The 18,577-nt window shown below is 41.9% G+C and overlaps 2 protein-coding genes across 3 annotated transcripts in view; one reads left to right on the forward strand and one right to left on the reverse strand.

The window, feature by feature from the left end:
* The window catches only part of LOC109871410 (transmembrane protein 163), a 112,146-nt gene extending 106,878 nt beyond the window's left edge, over positions 1-5,268 (reverse strand). The window contains exon 1 of one of the 2 annotated variants that reach the window (XM_031806093.1): positions 4,894-5,268. In XM_031806093.1, coding sequence (XP_031661953.1) covers positions 4,894-5,077 — 184 coding nt within the window. In that variant the 5' untranslated portion in view covers positions 5,078-5,268. Of the gene's footprint in view, positions 1-4,890 lie in introns of both variants that reach the window. The other variant, XM_031806092.1, reaches the window with a different exon arrangement.
* A 1,801-nt stretch (positions 5,269-7,069) lies between these two features.
* acmsd (aminocarboxymuconate semialdehyde decarboxylase) lies at positions 7,070-17,335 on the forward strand. Its single transcript, XM_020462241.2, has 10 exons — positions 7,070-7,243; positions 9,355-9,399; positions 13,488-13,584; positions 13,746-13,795; positions 15,557-15,793; positions 16,033-16,126; positions 16,239-16,334; positions 16,456-16,628; positions 16,803-16,901; positions 17,020-17,335. Exons 1-10 carry the CDS (start codon positions 7,154-7,156, stop codon positions 17,080-17,082), a joined length of 1,044 nt encoding a protein of 347 aa, XP_020317830.1. The 5' UTR covers positions 7,070-7,153; the 3' UTR covers positions 17,083-17,335.
* The last annotated feature ends 1,242 nt before the right edge of the window (positions 17,336-18,577 follow it).

Raw genomic sequence — 18,577 nt, forward strand, 5'->3', positions numbered from 1 at the left:
GGCCGGCCCGTCAGGAAGTCCAGTACCCAGTTGCACAGGGCGGGGTCGAGACCCAGGGTCTCGAGCTTGATGACGAGCTTGGAGGGCACTATGGTGTTAAATGCCGAGCTGTAGTCGATGAACAGCATTCTCACATAGATATTCCTCTTGTCCAGATGGGTTAGGGCAGTGTGCAGTGTGGTTGAGATTGCATCGTCTGTGGACCTATTTGGGCGGTAAGCAAATTGGAGTGGGTCTAGGGTGTCAGGTAGGGTGGAGGTGATATGGTCCTTGACTAGTCTCTCAAAGCACATCATGATGACGGAAGTGAGTGCTACGGGGCGGTAGTCGTTTAGCTCAGTTACCTTAGCTTTCTTAGGAACAGGAACAATGGTGGCCCTCTTGAAGCATGTGGGAACAACAGACTGGGATAGGGATTGATTGAATATGTCCGTAAACACACCAGCCAGCTGGTCTGCGCATGCTCTGAGGGCGCGGCTGGGGATGCCGTCTGGGCCTGCAGCCTTGCGAGGGTTGACACGTTTAAATGTTTTCCTCACGTCGGCTGCAGTGAAGGAGAGTCCGCATGTTTTAGTTGCGGGCCGTGTCAGTGGCACTGTATTGTCCTCAAAACGGGCAAAAAAAGTTATTTAGTCTGCCTGGGAGCAAGACATCCTGGTCCGTGACTGGGCTGGTTTTCTTCTTGTAGTCCGTGATTGACTGTAGACCCTGCCACATACCTCTTGTGTCTGAGCCGTTGAATTGAGATTCTACTTTGTCTCTATACTGACGCTTAGCTTGTTTGATTGCCTTGCGGAGGGAATAGTTACACTGTTTGTATTCGGTCATGTTTCCGGTCACCTTGCCCTGATTAAAAGCAGTGGTTCGGGCTTTCAGTTTCACGCGAATGCTGCCATCAATCCACGGTTTCTGGTTTGGGAATGTTTTAATCGTTGCTATGGGAACGACATCTTCAACGCACGTTCTAATGAACTCGCTCACCGAATCAGCGTATTCGTCAAAGTTGTTGTCTGACGCAATACGAAACATATCCCAGTCCACGTGATGGAAACAGTCTTGGAGTGTGGGATCAGATTGGTCGGACCAGCGTTGAACAGACCTCAGCGCGGGAGCTTCTTGTTTTAGTTTCTGTCTGTAGGCAGGGATCAACAAAATGGAGTCGTGGTCAGCTTTCCGAAAGGAGGGCGGGGCAGGGCCTTATATGCGTCGCGGAAGTTAGAATAGCAGTGATCCAAGGTTTTTCCAGCCCTGGTTGCGCAATCGATATGCTGATAAAATTTAGGGAGTCTTGTTAAAATCCCCAGCTACAATGAATGCAGCCTCCGGATAAATGGATTCCAGTTTGCAAAGAGTCAAATAAAGTTCGTTCAGATCCATCGATGTGTCTGCTTGGGGGGGAATATATACGGCTGTGATTATAATATAATAATTATAATTATAATATAATTGGAGGGTCTGCTGTCCGGACCTCTGGCAGTCTCTATGGGGGTGCCACAGGGTTCAATTCTTGGACCGACTCTCTTCTCTGTATACATCAATGAGGTCGCTCTTGCTGCTGGTGAGTCTCTGATCCACCTCTACGCAGACGACACCATTCTGTATACTTCTGGCCCTTCTTTGGACACTGTGTTAACAACGCTCCAGGGAAGTTTCAATGCCATACAACTCTCCTTCCGTGGCCTCCAATTGCTCTTAAATACAAGTAAAACTAAATGCATGCTCTTCAACCGATCGCTACCTGCACCTACCCGCCTGTCCAACATCACTGCTCTGGACGGCTCTGACTTAGAATACGTGGACAACTACAAATACTTAGGTGTCTGGTTAGACTGTAAACTCTCCTTCCAGACCCATATCAAACATCTCCAATCCAAAGTTAAATCTAAAATTGGCTTCCTATTTCGCAACATGCTGCCAAACATACCCTTGTAAAACTGACCATCCTACCAATCCTCGACTTTGGCGATGTCATTTACAAAATAGCCTCCAATACCCTACTCAACAAATTGGATGCAGTCTATCACAGTGCAATCCGTTTTGTCACCAAAGCCCCATATACTACCCACCATTGCGACCTGTACGCTCTCGTTGGCTGGCCCTCGCTTTATACTTGTCGCCAAACCCACTGGCTCCATGTCATCTACAAGACCATGCTAGGTAAAGTCCCCCCTTATCTCAGCTCGCTGGTCACCATAGCATCTCCCACCTGTAGCACACGCTCCAGCAGGTATATCTCTCTAGTCACCCCCAAAACCAACTATTTCTTTGGCCGCCTCTCCTTCCAGTTCTCTGCTGCCAATGACAGGAACGAACTAAAAAAATCTCTGAAACTGGAAACACTTATCTCCCTCACTAGCTTTAAGCACCAACTGTCAGAGCAGCTCACAGATTGCTGCACCTGTACATAGCCCACCTATAATTTAGCCCAAACAACTACCTCTTTCCCTACTGTGTTTAATTTATTTATTTATTTTGCTCCTTTGCACCCCATTATTTTTATTTCTACTTTGCACATTCTTCCATTGCAAATCTACCATTCCAGTGTTTTACTTGCTATATTGTATTTACTTTGCCACCATGGCCTTTTTTTGCCTTTACCTCCCTTATCTCACCTCATTTGCTCACATCGTATATAGACTTGTTTATACTGTGTTATTGACTGTATGTTTGTTTTACTCCATGTGTAACTCTGTGTCGTTGTATGTGTCGAACTGCTTTGCTTTATCTTGGCCAGGTCGCAATTGTAAATGAGAACTTGTTCTCAACTTGCCTACCTGGTTAAATAAAGGTGAAATAAAAAAAATAAAAAAATAATCTAAGAGAATTCCCTTGGTAGATAATGCGGTCGACATTTGATTGTGAGGAATTCTAAATCAGGTGAACAGAAGGACTTGAGTACCTGTATCTTGTTATGATCACACCACGTCACGTTAACCATTGGCAGCATGGTTAACTCAACAAATTGGACGCAGTCTATAACAGTGCCATTCGTTTTGTCACCACCACCCACCACTGCGACTTGTATGCTCTCGTTGGCTGGCCCTCGCTTCATACTCATCGCCAAACCCACTGGCTCCAGGTAATCTACAAGTCTCTGCTAGGTAAAGCCATGCCTTATCTCAGCTCACTGGTCACCATAGCAGCACCCACCAATAGCACGCGCTCCAACAGGTATATCTCACTGGTCACCCCCAAAGCAAATTCTTCCTTTGGCAGCCTCTCCTTCCAGTTCTCTGCTGCCAATGACTGGAACGAACTGCAAAAATCTCTGAAGCTGGAGACTCTTACCTCCCTCACCAGCTGTCAGAGCAGCTCACAGATCACTGCACCTGTACATAGCTCATCTCTAAATAGCCCATCCAATCTACCTCATCCCCATACAGTATTTATTTATTTATCTTGCTCCTTTGCACCCCAGTATCTCTACTTGCACATTCATCTTCTGCACACCCTAACATTCCAGTGTTTAATTGCTATATTGTAATTACTTCGCCATCATGGCCTATTTATTGCCTTACCTCTCGTATCCTACCTCATTTGCACATTCTGTATATAGATTTTTCTACTGTATTATTGATTGTACGTTTGTTTATTCCATGTGTTGGGATGTTATGACTGGGGTCTTGGTCATATCCATGTTGGGATGTTATGATAGGGGTCTTGGTTATATCCATGTTGGGATGTTATGATAGGGGTATTGCTTATATCCATGTTGGGATGTTGTGATAGGGGTCTCGGTTATATCCATGTTGGGATGTTATGATAGGGGTCTCGGTTATATCCATGTTGGGATGTTATGATAGGGGTCTTGGTTATATCCATGTTGGGATGTTATGATAGGGGTCTTGGTCATATCCATGTTGGGATGTATGATAGGGGTCTTGGTTATATCCATGTTGGGATGTTGTGATAGGGGTCTCGGTTATATCCATGTTGGGATGTTATGATAGGGGTCTCGGTGTGTGTGTTGTGTGTTTGTGTGTGTGTGTGTGTGTGTGTGTGTGTGTGTGTGTGTGTGTGTGTGTGTGTGTGTGTGTGTGTGTGTGTGTGTGTGTGTGTGTGTGTGTGTGTGTGTGTGTGTGTGTGTGTGTGTGTGTGTGTGTGTGTGTGTGTGTGTGTGTGTGTGTGTGTGTGGTGTGTGTGTGTGTGTGTGTGTGTGTGTGTGTGTGTGTGTGTGTGTGTGTGTGTGTGTGTGTGTGTGTGTGTGTGTGTGTGTGTGTGTGTGTGTGTGTGTGTGTGTGTGTGTGTGTGTGTGTGTGTGTGTGTGTGTGTGTGTGTGTGTGTGTGTGGTGTGTGTGTGTGTGTGTGTGTGTGTGTGTGTGTGTGTGTGTGTGGTGTGTGTGTGTGTGTGTGTGTGTGTGTGTGTGTGTGTGTGTGTGTGTGTGGTGTGTGTGTGTGTGTGTGTGTGTGTGTGTGTGTGTGTGTGTGTCTTGGAATTCAGACAAAACTTTTTTTTGTATTGAGGGCATTTTCATAACCACTGCATCTTAACTCTCTCTAGAAAAATATTTCACACATTGAATTCAGGCTCAAAATGTACATTAATTTTTGTATTGTTTGATAACCTCTACAAATTCACATAAGGGTTTTGGTGATCATCCGGAAGAAATAACCTAGATAATGTCAGACACAACATCTTGACAATAAGAGTGCTCTATAGAGACAGCGATGCTTGCCTATTATTTATCTCTAATTGCTTCGCCAAATTGACATGTCTCTGATGTTAAGCAGGTAAGTTATTATAGCAACACATTAATAATTGATCAAATTAATAATTGATCAACACCACTTTCCAGATGCTATAAATAAACTCCAGAAGCGCCCATCAATCACGTCAAGGTGAGGATTTACTTATACAACAATAAAGTTTGTAATCCCTGAATTACTTACTACCTTGACCATCAACGCTGTCGGTGATTCTCATCTCTTGGTCCCGGTCCATATTAAAAGGATCGTCTTGACTCGGTATTTTGGATAGATTCGCATTAGACGCGCACCCGCCGTTCCGTACGGCCGAAGGGTCCACGATTGTGGGATCCGGGACAGGGAAAGAATCTTGTGTCATTGGGTCAGTCATGGTTGTTTACTTATAAGTCAAAAGTCCTCGGGAAAAACTGCTCGGGAAATGCAGCCATCCAGGGCGCGAATGACGCCGGTGTTGACAGGACGAATTGCAGACAGCAATGACTAGATGAGAGATAAACGCAATCTCCACAGCATCAGCAGCAAAAGACCCCTTACGGCCACACCCCTCTCTCTCCACTCTCTCTGACGACGAGATTTCGCACGATAGAGGGAACTGCAGTGAGAAGATTTATAAATCAAGGTTAATTTGCTCAGATTCATACATGGGTTCATTTGCTTGAGTCTTGTAATATAGATCTGATAATTATCGACATGCAGTTGCTATAAAGACACAAGGCTGCCATTTGATGATCAATTGTCGACTTTTGACGCGACAACTTTTCTACCCCTCCCCCGAAATCCTTCCATCACACGCAACCATGCGCAGAATGCAAGAACATAGCTCGAAAACACCCAACTGTCAATCAATTCCTGGATTTCGATACCAATAAACAATTTATTTAATTTATTTCTGTAAAACAACGGTATGATATGTTATGTTTGATATGGTTACATAAGACATAAGGTTACTTATGCCAAGGTCAGGGAGTTGGGTCTGCATATAACATGAATGTCTAGCAACCCAAAGGTTAAATTTTTTAATCACACCATGGACAACTTTAGCATTTTAACTAATCATCTACTTTGCAACTATTTAATACTTTATAGCCACTTTGCAACTACTTATCCTGTTAGCTAAAACCCCTCCACTAATCATAAACCCTAACCCAAAGACCTAACCTTAACCATAACATAACCCTAGCTAGCTAATGTTAGCCACCTAGCTAACGTGACCCAAAACTAATTGGAATTCGTACAGTATCATAAATATAGCATATTCATAACATGATGTATGAACTGCATTTCATAACATATACGCATTGTCATTTGTAACATATATGAAATGGACGATGAACATCCAAGAATGAATACATACCATACAAAACGTAACGTGTCATACTAAATGGAAATGGAGGGAGGCAGATTTACCTTTACTATGTTACGTGGAGCTATGAGTCCATGTTGCAGCAGTTTATCTGGTCCTAAGAGTAATAGGTCTAACTTCAATAAGGAATGGAATGGGATTTGTTCACTCATTTTATTCAATGAGTCCACAGGTTGGTGCAAAATGCACAGGGCAGAACACATGATATCTCTAATGCAGCCATGTTGTTTAACAACACTGTTGTTAACATGACTGTATAATAAACTAGCATACTCTCTCTGGTTCAACCAATCAACACAAAAATAGGTTTTGTTTTTGCAACTTATAGGATATCCAATAGCCTAAGTCATTTGACCATTTTCTATACTACTGCATGTGTCTGTAATACATTGGATCGAAAATGAGGCTCATAGTATAACCTGCTGATTCAGCATGTTCTTGTAATGCAGGACCTCATGTAGATAGCCTATAGCACAACAGATGCTGCATTTTGGGAGGGGGGGGGTCATCAAAACCCTTTGTGTCCCCGGTGCACAGATGAACTATTAGTCAATAAGTCTGCTACACAAATGTTTATGACCCACTGGTAATAAAACCTGATTGAAGGATAACCTACATGAAGAGGAAAGTGAACATACATTCCTCTCTTCTCGATATATTGGATATTTTTGTTCAGCCCCAGTAATTTTTTTGGGTGCTGTGTGTAAAAACCCTGTCCATCCATAAATGAGATGTGCCCTGTCTGTGAGTCTAGAAGCGGTCTGGCCCGAGAACTATTTGCCCAAATGCCAGATGGGCTGGTCTGACTTGTTGTTTTTTTTCCTCAAAATCAACAATATCCGGCTAATAATGGAGGTCTCGAGGAAAAAAATGGTCCGGTGTGTTAGAAATGCCGATTTCTTGTCCCAGTCCGCCCATGTCTCTGGCACGGTGTCTGTGAGAAGAGACTATGCCCTGTCAGTCATTCACCTGCTTTTCATTGGGCTGTTAGGGGGCAGGGCAGTAGGGCGGAGAATAACCTTGCTCAATGATCATGATAGCGACGCGACAACTTTTCTACCTGTCTCACATTAGGCGAATTGTATGAAAAACACTTGTCGTAGTAGATTAATCAGGATGAAGATTGATATTCATAATCACATTTTACCAAAGGAATGGCCCAATCTGAAAGAGGTAGGCTATGTGATACCATACTACTTTACAAGATGCATTGACAACTTTAAAAAATTAATTAATTAAATAGAAAGGATGTAATCTATCAGGCTACTTCTCGTGCCCGGTACATGGTGCATCATTAATAGTCTACCTGGCGTTTGATTTACATAATGCCATTATGCACAGTCGCTCACATTGCCGAATGCGCTCACTGCTTGGCACTGCACAGGCTGTAGTGGATCTAGAAGTTATATCTTGTCTCAATCAATACATCTGGTTATCTAATTGTGTTTTTTTGTGTTTTTTTTTTACTGAGTCCTCGCATCTGGCAAAAAACGTATCATTAGTTTTAGAGCAAAATCATGAAGGCCTATGACACCCACCACACATTGCTAAACAATAAACAGAATCCATTTATTTTAGGATAATAAACTCAAATGACTTAAGTAACATGTTATAACTGTGTTTGTCAGAATGCCAAAGTCCTTGATGAAGACTGTTCATTTGAAACTAACAAGAATATCATCGTGAACTCTGAAGAAATGGTTTTATATTTTCTATGCAGCCAGTAAGGAAATCCTGTGAGAAGTTTTACCACCCCTCTGCACTGACTTGTTAAACATTAATCAATGCTTGGCAGTGACCCAGTCCTTTAAAGGCTGTCTTTTTGTCAATAGGCCTGACCTTAGCTTATGATTGTTCATGTGTGCGTCCCAAATGACACCAAGTTCCCAACATTCACTACGACTTGTGGGAATCATGGTCCAAATCAAAATTAGTGCCCTATATAGGGAGCCACTTGGAACAAACACCATGTTTTATCCTGGGAACAAATGTTCATTTGTGGGGGTGAGAAAGCCACAGAGAGCAACAGGAGTCAGTCAGGACAGAGGCCCGGCCACCCTGATAGTCAACATGACTCAAATTGCATCATATTGCCGGCAGGTAGCCTAGTGGTTAGAGCATTGGACTAGTAACCGAAAGGTTGCAAGATTGAATCTCCGAGCTGACAAAGTAAAAATCTGTCGTTCTGCCCCTGAACAAGGCAGTTACCCCACTGTTCCTAGGCCATCATTGAAAATAAGAATTTGTTCATAATTAACTGACTTCCCTAGTTAAATAAAGGTCAAATTAAACATTTAAAAAGAATAAAATATTGACCCATGCCACTCCTAGTTATTATACAGACATGTTTACAACAGTGCTGTTAAACAACATGGCTGCATTAGAGATATCATGTGTTCTGCACTGTGCATTTTGCACCAAGCTGTGGACTCATTGAATAAAATGAGTGAACAAATCCCATTCCATTCCATATTGAAGTTAGACCTATTACTCTTAGGACCAGATAAACGGCTGCAACCTGTTCAAGACCCATGCCACTCCTACATAAAACAACAGCAACATTTTTGTCATTTAGCATACACTCTTATCCAGAGCAATTAGGTTTAAGTGCCTTGCTCAAGGCAGATTTTTCACCTAGTCGGCTCAGGGATTTGAACCAGCAACCTGTCAGTTACTGGCCCAACACTAGCTAGGCTACCTGATCCCACAAGCATTCTAACACTGTTGAGATGGATGGAGGAAATGTAACTGTATTCAAACAAAGAGGAATTGCATTGGGGTTCGTGGCAAGTTCAAGGACATGTAACCCACTTAGCATTCATACAGGGAAGCTATCTTCAGTCTAAATTGAGGAGGATGTTGATCCTATGGGATGGATATTATTACTCATTTTGGGCTGTTTCAGGGTTCATCCGTATGCATATCACTGAACTGAAATGGGATGGTGTTGATTGCGTCCCGATTCCTCCCTTTCTGTCTCTGTTCCCATTTGTTGTGAAAGTGGTTCATAGGTAATTTATTCCAATTAAAATGGCTTATGACATTGGCTGGTCTGTTTTTGATCCCTGCAGGCCTACTTTGCGTACAAGCAGAACCCCAAGGTGCATAATGACAAGCAATGAAAGTTATAGCTTTCGATACATGGGAGCCATGAGATACGACTTTGTGAATGTTTTAAAATAACATCAGGAAATTCAAAATGTCCTATGCTTAGCAAAACACTTAATTATTCATTATCATGATGGCATAAACCCACTCTAATGACAGTTTTATTTGTTCTTTAGAGATATGGATATGATGGATTTATCCAGCTTCACCATCACTGCAAGGTGAGTCTCAAGTTAGGTTACTCAACAGTACAGTACAATATATATATATATATATATTTTTTAAATGTCACGTTTATTTAACCAGGTAGGCCAGTTGAGAACAACTTCTCATTTACAGCTGCAACCTGGCCAAGATAAAGCAAAGCAGTGCGACACAAACAACAACACAGAGTTACACCTGGAATTAACAAACGTACATTCAATAACACAATAGAAAAAAAATGGGGGAAAAAAAACATTTAATGTTAAAGAATATGTTTTCGGTTACCTTTCCATATACTGATAAAATGTGCACATTCTACAGACTTGCACATTCTACAGACTTCACATTCTACAGACTGCACATTCTACAGACTTCACATTCTACAGACTGCACATTCTACAGACTGCACATTCTACAGACTGCACATTCTACAGACTGCACATTCTACAGACTGCACATTCTACAGACTGCACATTCTACAGACTTCACATTCTACAGACTTCACATTCTACAGACTTCACATTCTACAGACTGCACATTCTACAGACTGCACATTCTACAGACTGCACATTCTACAGACTTCACATTCTACAGACTTCACATTCTACAGACTTCACATTCTACAGACTGCACATTCTACAGACTGCACATTCTACAGACTGCACATTCTACAGACTTCACATTCTACAGACTTCACATTCTACAGACTTCACATTCTACAGCATAATGGAAATTAAAGTTTTACTTGATGTATCATTCATTACAGACTTCACGTTATACAGTATACTGCCTATTTAGTCCGTGTATCAAGCATACAGCCTATTTAGTCTGCGTATCAAGCATACAGCCTATTTAGTCTGTGTATCAAGCATACAGCCTATTTAGTCTGTGTATCAAGCATACAGCCTATTTAGTCTGTGTATCAAGCATACAGCCTATTTAGTCTGTGTATCAAGCATACAGCCTATTTAGTCTGTGTATCAAGCATACAGCCTATTTAGTCCATGTATCAGCAAGCTTTCAAAGTTGAATGGAGCTGTAGTGTACTTGCCATTTGTATATGTGGTGTACATTGTTCTCACTGAATTGAGATGTGATCTAACTCCTTGTTATGAGAGCTTGCCTGCCCATGTTCCATGAGATGTGATAATGCCACATACAGCAATTACCTTGGCCTGCAATGCTACTACACAGGCAGGGCTGGTCCTGGCCATTCTGCCTCCCTAGACGAGACAAAAACATTGTCTCCCCTACTAGAATAGTACCAGTAAGAAACATTATGTTGAAAATACTTCTAAAATACGTACTTTTCCAGATGTTGAAATTAGATTTAATTTCAATCAGAATTAAAAGTGAAAAGACGTATTTTCCAGATGTCGAAATCAGATACATTTTCAGTTCTGAATGAAAGTTGAAAATATGTATTTTTCAGTGTAACGGCGTTCTTCGTTTGTTGAAGGAGAGTCGGACCGAAATGCAGCGTGGTGGTTAAACATGATAGTTTATTAATGAGAAAAATGACGATACATGAAATAACTATACAAATACGAAAACAACAAACGGAACGTGAAACCTAACTACAGCCTATCTGGTGAAACTACACAGAGACAGGAACAATCACCCACGAAATACAAAGCGAACTCAGGCTACCTAAATACGGTTCCCAATCAGAGGCAACGAGAAGCACCTGACTGCTGATTGAGAACCGCCTCAGGCAGCCAAGCCTACACTCGACACACCCCTAATCAACCACAATCCCAATGCCTACAAAAAAAAACAATACGACAACACAATAACCCATGTCACACCCTGGCCTGAACAAATAATTAAAGAAAACACAAAATACTAAGACCAAGGCGTGACATTCAGACGTTGAAATCAGGTTCATTTTTAGTTCTGAAAGAAAATTAAATAGCTGTAATTTATAGACGTCTATGTTTGGGACAAAACAAGGCTGGTCCAGACCGGACAAAATCTGAAGCAAACAAAGACGTCTATGATATGTTCAGATTTGGGTCGGATCGTACCAAAAACCAACGTCCGTGGACATGGAAATCAAGGCCGTCCGGACAGGACCAAAAAATGATGTCCAGAATGCGTCAGCCCGTGCTTATTGAGGTATAGCCTACAGTGTCGCCTGAAATTGAATTTTAAGAATGCCCATATATGTGGTAGGCCTACCATTTGTAAAACACACAAAAAAGAATGCCGGTCCAAAGACGTCGGCCCGTGCTTACTGGGGTGTAGCCTACCACGTCGGCCCGTGCTTACTGGGGTGTAGCCTACCACGTCGGCCCGTGCTTACTGGGCCCGTGCTTACTGGGGTCTAAGCACGGGCCCGGAGGAGTTATCCTGAGCCTATTTGCAATGTGTTTACCCAGCGAGAAATGCAAAATTATTTTATTCTTTTCGCTATGATCAGCTTGTAAAAAATGTAACGGGATGAAACTCCTGGACAGCAGTTGAGTAGCCTGATTGTCCATCCCATATTGTCCATTTGACTTTGACCTGTCCTGTTTTTAGGATATGTTGTTTGTTAACATGTCAGCATATTTTTTATTTGATCGGGCATCATTTAGGTTAGGTTATTTGGTCGGAGAAACCTGCATAATGTAAAAAGTGTCTGCCTCATTACATTGTACCTCCACATACTCTTTTCTACCATGTGCTATATCTGCTACATGATTTATGTTACATTCTTTTTCATGACGGAATGTTGGTAGGGCGCTGCAGCGATGTGTCTCTCCAAGAGGACCCTGGAGAGGCACGTTGAGAATGGACAAGATAAATATTTTGCCTCACTGCCTTTGACAAAGTGGGCACTGCTTATCACAGCATGGCATCAATGCTCCCCTAAAAAAAACATATACCACTGGTTGAGAGAAATTGTTGTTGATTTTGGCCAGAATTATGTGAGGTTTTATGTATTGTTGGAGGTGCATCTTGGTCAGTTTAGCTCAGAAAATTCCACCCTTGTCAATCTGTGGCTGTAGGCGACCACCTAATCCTGCCTAATGAGCAGGCCAGCCCTCTACTCAGGCTCTCCTGGGCTCTCTACAAGATCTCATTCACACAAAGCTAGTCTAGTGTTGCCATACCTCAAAAATCACATCGTTGTCACGCCTCGAAGCCTGTTTCTCGGCGAGGCTAACACAAAGCCAACCCTCCCTCTTGGCGCCACCTGTGGGTAGTGAGTGGGCAGCACTGTAAGATTTCATACAGACACTGACACCCACTGGGTCCAGCAACACCTGTGTGTCACTATGACTGTGTTGAAGTATTTGTTACCCTAATTGGTCCAATTGACCAGTCACATCAGATCTTTTCACATCAGATCTTTTTCAGAGCTGATCTGATTGATTAAATTATCAATTAGTGATCAGATTTGGGCTGCTTGTAAACACAGCTTATGTGTGTGTGTGAGTACTTGCTGTTGTGTGTGTTGACACCTGAATGTAAAGTAATAGCCAATGAGACATTTTCAACTCCCTCTCTAGTTTCCAAATGTTTCTCTTTGCTACCATCAGGTGGCTGATTACACATACACATTTCAATTCCACTTGAGTGATTTGCTTCTTATATGACATTGAAGTGTTCTTGTTTTTTTCTTTTCTATTGTTTATTACCCCTTTTTCTCCACAATTGGTAGTTACAGTCTTGTCTCATCGCTGCAACTCCCGTACGGAATCGGGAGAGGCAAAGGTAGACAGCCGTGCATCCTCTGCCCACTCTAACCCGGAAGCCAGCCGCACCAATGTGTCGGAGAAAACACTGTACACCTGGCGACTGTGTCAGCATGCACTGCACCCAGCCCGCCACAGGAGTCACTAGTGCACAATGAGTCAAGGACATCGATCCTGGCCAAACCTTCCCCTAACCCGGACGATGCTGAGCCAATTGTGCACCGCCCCATGGGTCTCCCGGTCACAGCCGGCTGCAACAGAGCCTGGACTCGAACCCAGAATCTCTAGTGGCACATCATCTTGCTCATCAAACAGAAATTGTAGGCATGAAGCAATAAAGACAATGGAAGGCATAGAAACCAAAAAAAGAACAAATCAAGTGTCCTTCATTCTCTGGAGTTTTGTGCCAATCCATATTTTAGGGGGAAGCAAAAATGATGAAAGACGGGAAGTTGTTCCGTGTGATCCAGGAGAACTGTTGGGATGCAGACGCAAGGATTCGGGACATGGATGCACACGGTATATACACACATATCCGATATCATCCTCATGTCAAAATCCTCTTGGCAGCCTATTTTGAAGCCGGCAGAGTCATTCATGTTGCCTGTAAAGTAAGTCTGTATTGTAATGTTGTGGGTTTTGATGATGATGATGATGATGATGATGATGCTCTACTTTAGGAGTGACGGTCCAAGCCTTGTCCACAGTGCCTGTCATGTTTAACTACTGGGTAAGTCTGTCTGCAAGGGGAAAAAATAAACAGCAGATTTTTGTTAAAGGTGCTTCACATAGGATATTTCAGAAAATGTACATAATATATCTGGCGCTAATAGTTTCACACTATTATGCCACGTTCAAAACAACTGGGATCTCGGAAATGGGAACTCGGAAATCCCCGACTTCTGACCTCAGCTCGTTCAAAACAACTTGGAACCCGGGAAAAAACTAGCTTCTACTCAGAATTCCAACTCGAGGCCTCTTTCTAGAGCTCCAACTTTCCGACCTGAAGATCACTGACATCATGATTTGACCTCCTATTTCTCAGAGTTCCAGGTTGTTTTGAACGCGGCATTACTTACCCGCCAGTGTTGTGATTGGCTGTGATATTCGCCTGTTGACTTCTCGCGCCAGAGCAGCATCTGTTGTCAAACTGTGAAATCTGTTCTGGCTTTGTGGCTGTGATATTTAGTGGAAATCACTCATTCCCTGGTTGCTACAATTCTACACTGTTCGCTCAATTTCAGTTTATGTGAGAAAACAAGCACTGAATATTGTAGGGAATCATTGTACCAAAAAATATACTTTTCACCGCTGTTTGAAAAAAGTATTTTTGAAGCGTTTGGTTTTGGTCCACCTGCTTCAAACAGCTGTAAAAACAATATTTTTTGTTATTGAAAGATATTTCACAAGGATTTAGATGGTACAATGATTCCCTACACTATTCAGTGCTTGTTTTCTCACCAATCTGGTCTCCGAGCATTTAGTTTTATTCTGTACATGAATCCAAGACATTCCATTGGTACGATATGTTACGTTTGGTATGGTTACATAAGACAGAGGGTTACTTAGGTTGGGGTGGATGGGTGGGCAGATAACGGGAATGTCTAGCAACCCAAAGGTTGTGAGGTCAAATATCATCATGGACAACTTTAGCATTTGACCTTATTAGCAACTTTTTCATGTTAGCTAACCCTAACCTTAACCCTTTAGCTAAGCCTTCCTCTAACGCTAAACTTAACCATTTAACCTAACTCCTAAACTTAGTCCTAACCTAACCCTAACCCCTAGCCTAGCTAATGATGTTGGCCACCTAGCCACCTAGCTAGCATTTGGAACATATCATAGGTTTTGCACATTTGTAACATATTGAAAGTTTTTCAAATTTGTAATATATTGTACATTTTGCAAATTGTTAACATATAACATATAAAATATCATACATTATAATTCGCCATTTATCATTCGAAATAGGTGATGGACATCCACAAAATAATACATACCATATGATATGTAACATATCTTACTAATTGGAGCATCATCTGATTAACATACAAAATAATCAGAAATGCTCTGAGACCAGGTTGCAACCACACACTGAAATTGAATGAACAGTGTAGAATTTTAGCAACCAGGAAATGACAGAGCGATTTCCACAAGACCACACAGCCAAAACGTCAGAACAGCTTTCCTAGATTGACAACAGATGCTGCTCTGGTGGGAGAAATCAACAGGTGAATATTACAGCCAATCATAAACACTGTTGGGTAAGTAATACTGTGAAACACTATCATTCCACTATTAGCGCCAGCTATATTATGGTATTTTTTTTATTTTTTTTTTACAAATCCTTACTTTTACTCTCTTGACAGTTTTTTTTTACATCACTTCACCCTTTTCTAAGACTTTGATGTGCTTACTTCTCTGTAAAACATAGCTGCCAATGCATTACTAAGGCTTTGGTTGTGTTGGGTTCACTTGCCTGTTGTGACAGGCCAAACCTCATGACACCCTGGACCTGTGTGGGATCCTGAATGACGACCTGGCTAAGACAGTGGCGCTCCACCCCCGACGCTTCGTGGGGCTGGGTACCCTGCCCATGCAGGCTCCTGACCTGGCTGTGCTGGAGATGAAGCGTTGTGTTAGGCAGCTGGGCTTCCCTGGTGTCCAGATCGGCTCCCACATTAACACCTGGGATCTTAACGCCCCCGAACTCTACCCAATCTATGCTGTAAGAGCCATATAAGTGAATTGATTTATTTAAATGAGCCGCTATATTCCTAGTGATATTCCAGCTATAGTGTTACAAAGCCAGATAGAAACACTACTGAAAATCATACTCTTGCTCTTTCTAGACTAAACCTAAGATAGTTTGTGGACTGGACATTTGATGTTCGAGTATCAATTCATCATGACTGTGTAATGATGTCGATTATGAAAATCATGAGTGATATTCCCGCTTTTCTATAGGCTGCTGAGGAACTGAGCTGTTCCTTGTTTGTACACCCATGGGACATGCAGATCGATGGGAGGATGGCCAAGTACTGGCTCCCCTGGTTAGTGGGTGAGTGATAGGGTAAAGACTCAGCTCTGTTCTGATCAATCAAATGCCGTGTCACAGCCTACCTGGATGACGTTGTCACAAATGAGTACATAAAAAAAAAAAATGTGTACAGGTATGCCATCCGAGACTACCATGGCCATTTGCTCAATGATCTTCGGAGGTGTCTTTGAGAGATTTCCCAAGTTGAAGGTCTGCTTTGCTCATGGAGGTAATTTACAATATATAGAGGAACAAATAATGACATTCAGTAAACAGTAAAAGTGTGAGCTAGGAGAATCCAATAATCACCCTTGAAAGACTGACGTGTGAAGCAACGTTTTTTTCCCTAGGGGGTTCTTTCCCGTTCACTATTGGCCGAATTGAACATGGGTTCCAGGTCCGACCTGACCTCTGTGCTGTGGATAACAAAGTCAACCCACGGAAATACCTGGGCTCCTTCTACACTGACTCCTTAGTGCATGACCCCATCGCCCTCAAGCTACTTATTGATGTGATTGGAAAGGTATGCAGTGATGTGTCTAATGTCTAAATGGCAATGTAGTTATCTTCACTGATCTAGACAAATTATATTTCTAATTACTAAGTAGTTTAAAAGGCTTGAAGGTTTGAAGTTTGTATTGGTAGAGTTTACAAAATAGTTTATTACGGTCTCAGTTCATATTATTTTCTTCCATAGGATAAGGTGATGTTAGGAACAGACTATCCATTCCCACTGGGTGAGCTGCAGCCAGGAACATTAATAGAGTCCATAAAAGAGTTTGATGGTGGTTTAAAGGTAAGGTAACACACTGAATGATCTTTCTTTCTCTTGCAAAAAAAGTGTCTGTGATAAAAGAATAAGTTCGGGAACATGATGGTTTATGAAGTTTCATGTGTTTGCTTTTCCTTTTCAGGACAAACTGCTTGCAGGCAATGCACTGGACTTTTTGGGGATTAAAAGAGAACAATTTCAGTGATTTACAGCATGAAGTTATTGTCAAAACAAAAATGGAAAACAATGTTTGACTTTCAAATTACTCTTGAGTATTGGCAGGTCCATAAAACAAATACAACCTATTGCGTGACCAAAATGTAAATATTTAATTATGAAGATATTTTTCATCTATTTAGCTAATTTATCGTGATTTTTGTTTACAGTGTTGGAAGTCATCTGTGGTCAACCCTCTTTTTGCTGTTTATGACTAAATAAAATGGAATGTTCATTTCAAACAGCTTCAAATATTCAGTCAATTAAGTTAATTCAAATTCAAACAAACAGCTGTACAAGCCAGCAGTTGAGAAAGGATTTTAACTAGATGGGATACAGCTTTTGTCAGATCAGTCTTTTCATAGCAGGTTAGGAGAATTTACGCAGCAGGTTAGGAAAATTAAAATAGTAGGTTAGGAGAATTGGGCTAAGGTTAGGAAAAGGGTTAGGGTTAGCTAAAAACGTTTGAGGTTAATTTGACAAAAACTGTATCCCTTCTAGCCATGACCATTAGAGAGTGGTGAGAAACTGAATGAACGAATGAACCGTAGATTGCTGGGCCTCCAATCTGTACAGATTCCACAGCCACAAAGTGGAAATTGTCTATTTGGTCTTAATTTAAAGGAAAATTCCACCCCAAAACAATATTTGGGTATTTGTTTCATTAGTCCATTGTTGACATAGTCAAAAAATGTTTTGCTTGTCAGCAATCAAGTTTTCAAAATACAGAAATCATCCCTGTATGCATCCTACAGAGATGATTTCTGTATTTGGGAAGTTGCATAAGGTTAGCACACACAGGAGGTTGCTGAGGGGAGGGTGGCTCATAATAATGCCTTGCATGGAGTCAATGGAATGGCATCAAACACATGGAAACCGTGGAAACCATTACACTTATTTGGCTCCAGCGATTACAACGAGCATGACCTCCCAAATTAAGGTGCCACCAACCTCCTGTGGTACCAGTACCGAGTCAATGTGCCGAGTACAAGGAAATTTTTTATTTAAAAAGGCAAGTCAGTTAACAAGTCTTATTTACAATGACTGCCTAGGAATAGTGGGTTAACTGCCTTGTTCAGGGGCAGAATGACTGCTCTTAAACGCAAGTAAAACTAAATGCATGCTATTCAACCGATCCCTGCTAGCACCTGCTAACCAGTCCAGCGTCACTACTCTGGACGGCTCTGACTTAGAATACGTGGACAACTACAAATACCTAGGTGTCTGGTTAGACTGTAAACTCTTCTTCCAGACTTACATTAAGCATCTCCAATCCAAAATGAAATCTAGAATTGGCTTCCTATATCGCAACAAAGCATCCTTCACTCATGCTGCCAAACATACCCTCATAAAACTGACCATCCTAACGATCCTTGACTTCGGTGATGTCATCTATAAAATAGCCTCCAACACTCTACTCACAAAACTGGATGCAGTCTATCACAGTGCCATCTGTTTTGTCACCAAAGCCCCATACACTACCC

Source organism: Oncorhynchus kisutch, linkage group LG26, assembly GCF_002021735.2.
Source record: "Oncorhynchus kisutch isolate 150728-3 linkage group LG26, Okis_V2, whole genome shotgun sequence".
Lineage (NCBI taxonomy): Eukaryota > Metazoa > Chordata > Actinopteri > Salmoniformes > Salmonidae > Oncorhynchus > Oncorhynchus kisutch.

Excerpts from the sequence above, each read along its gene's own strand:
- acmsd (XM_020462241.2), top strand. The coding sequence starts at position 7,154 with ATGAAAAACACTTGTCGTAGTAGATTAATCAGGATGAAGATTGATATT. Across the intron at positions 7,244-9,354 it reads AATGGCCCAATCTGAAAGAG|AGATATGGATATGATGGATT; the intron begins GTAGGCTATGTG and ends TTTGTTCTTTAG. Across the intron at positions 13,585-13,745 it reads TCGGGACATGGATGCACACG|GAGTGACGGTCCAAGCCTTG; the intron begins GTATATACACAC and ends GCTCTACTTTAG.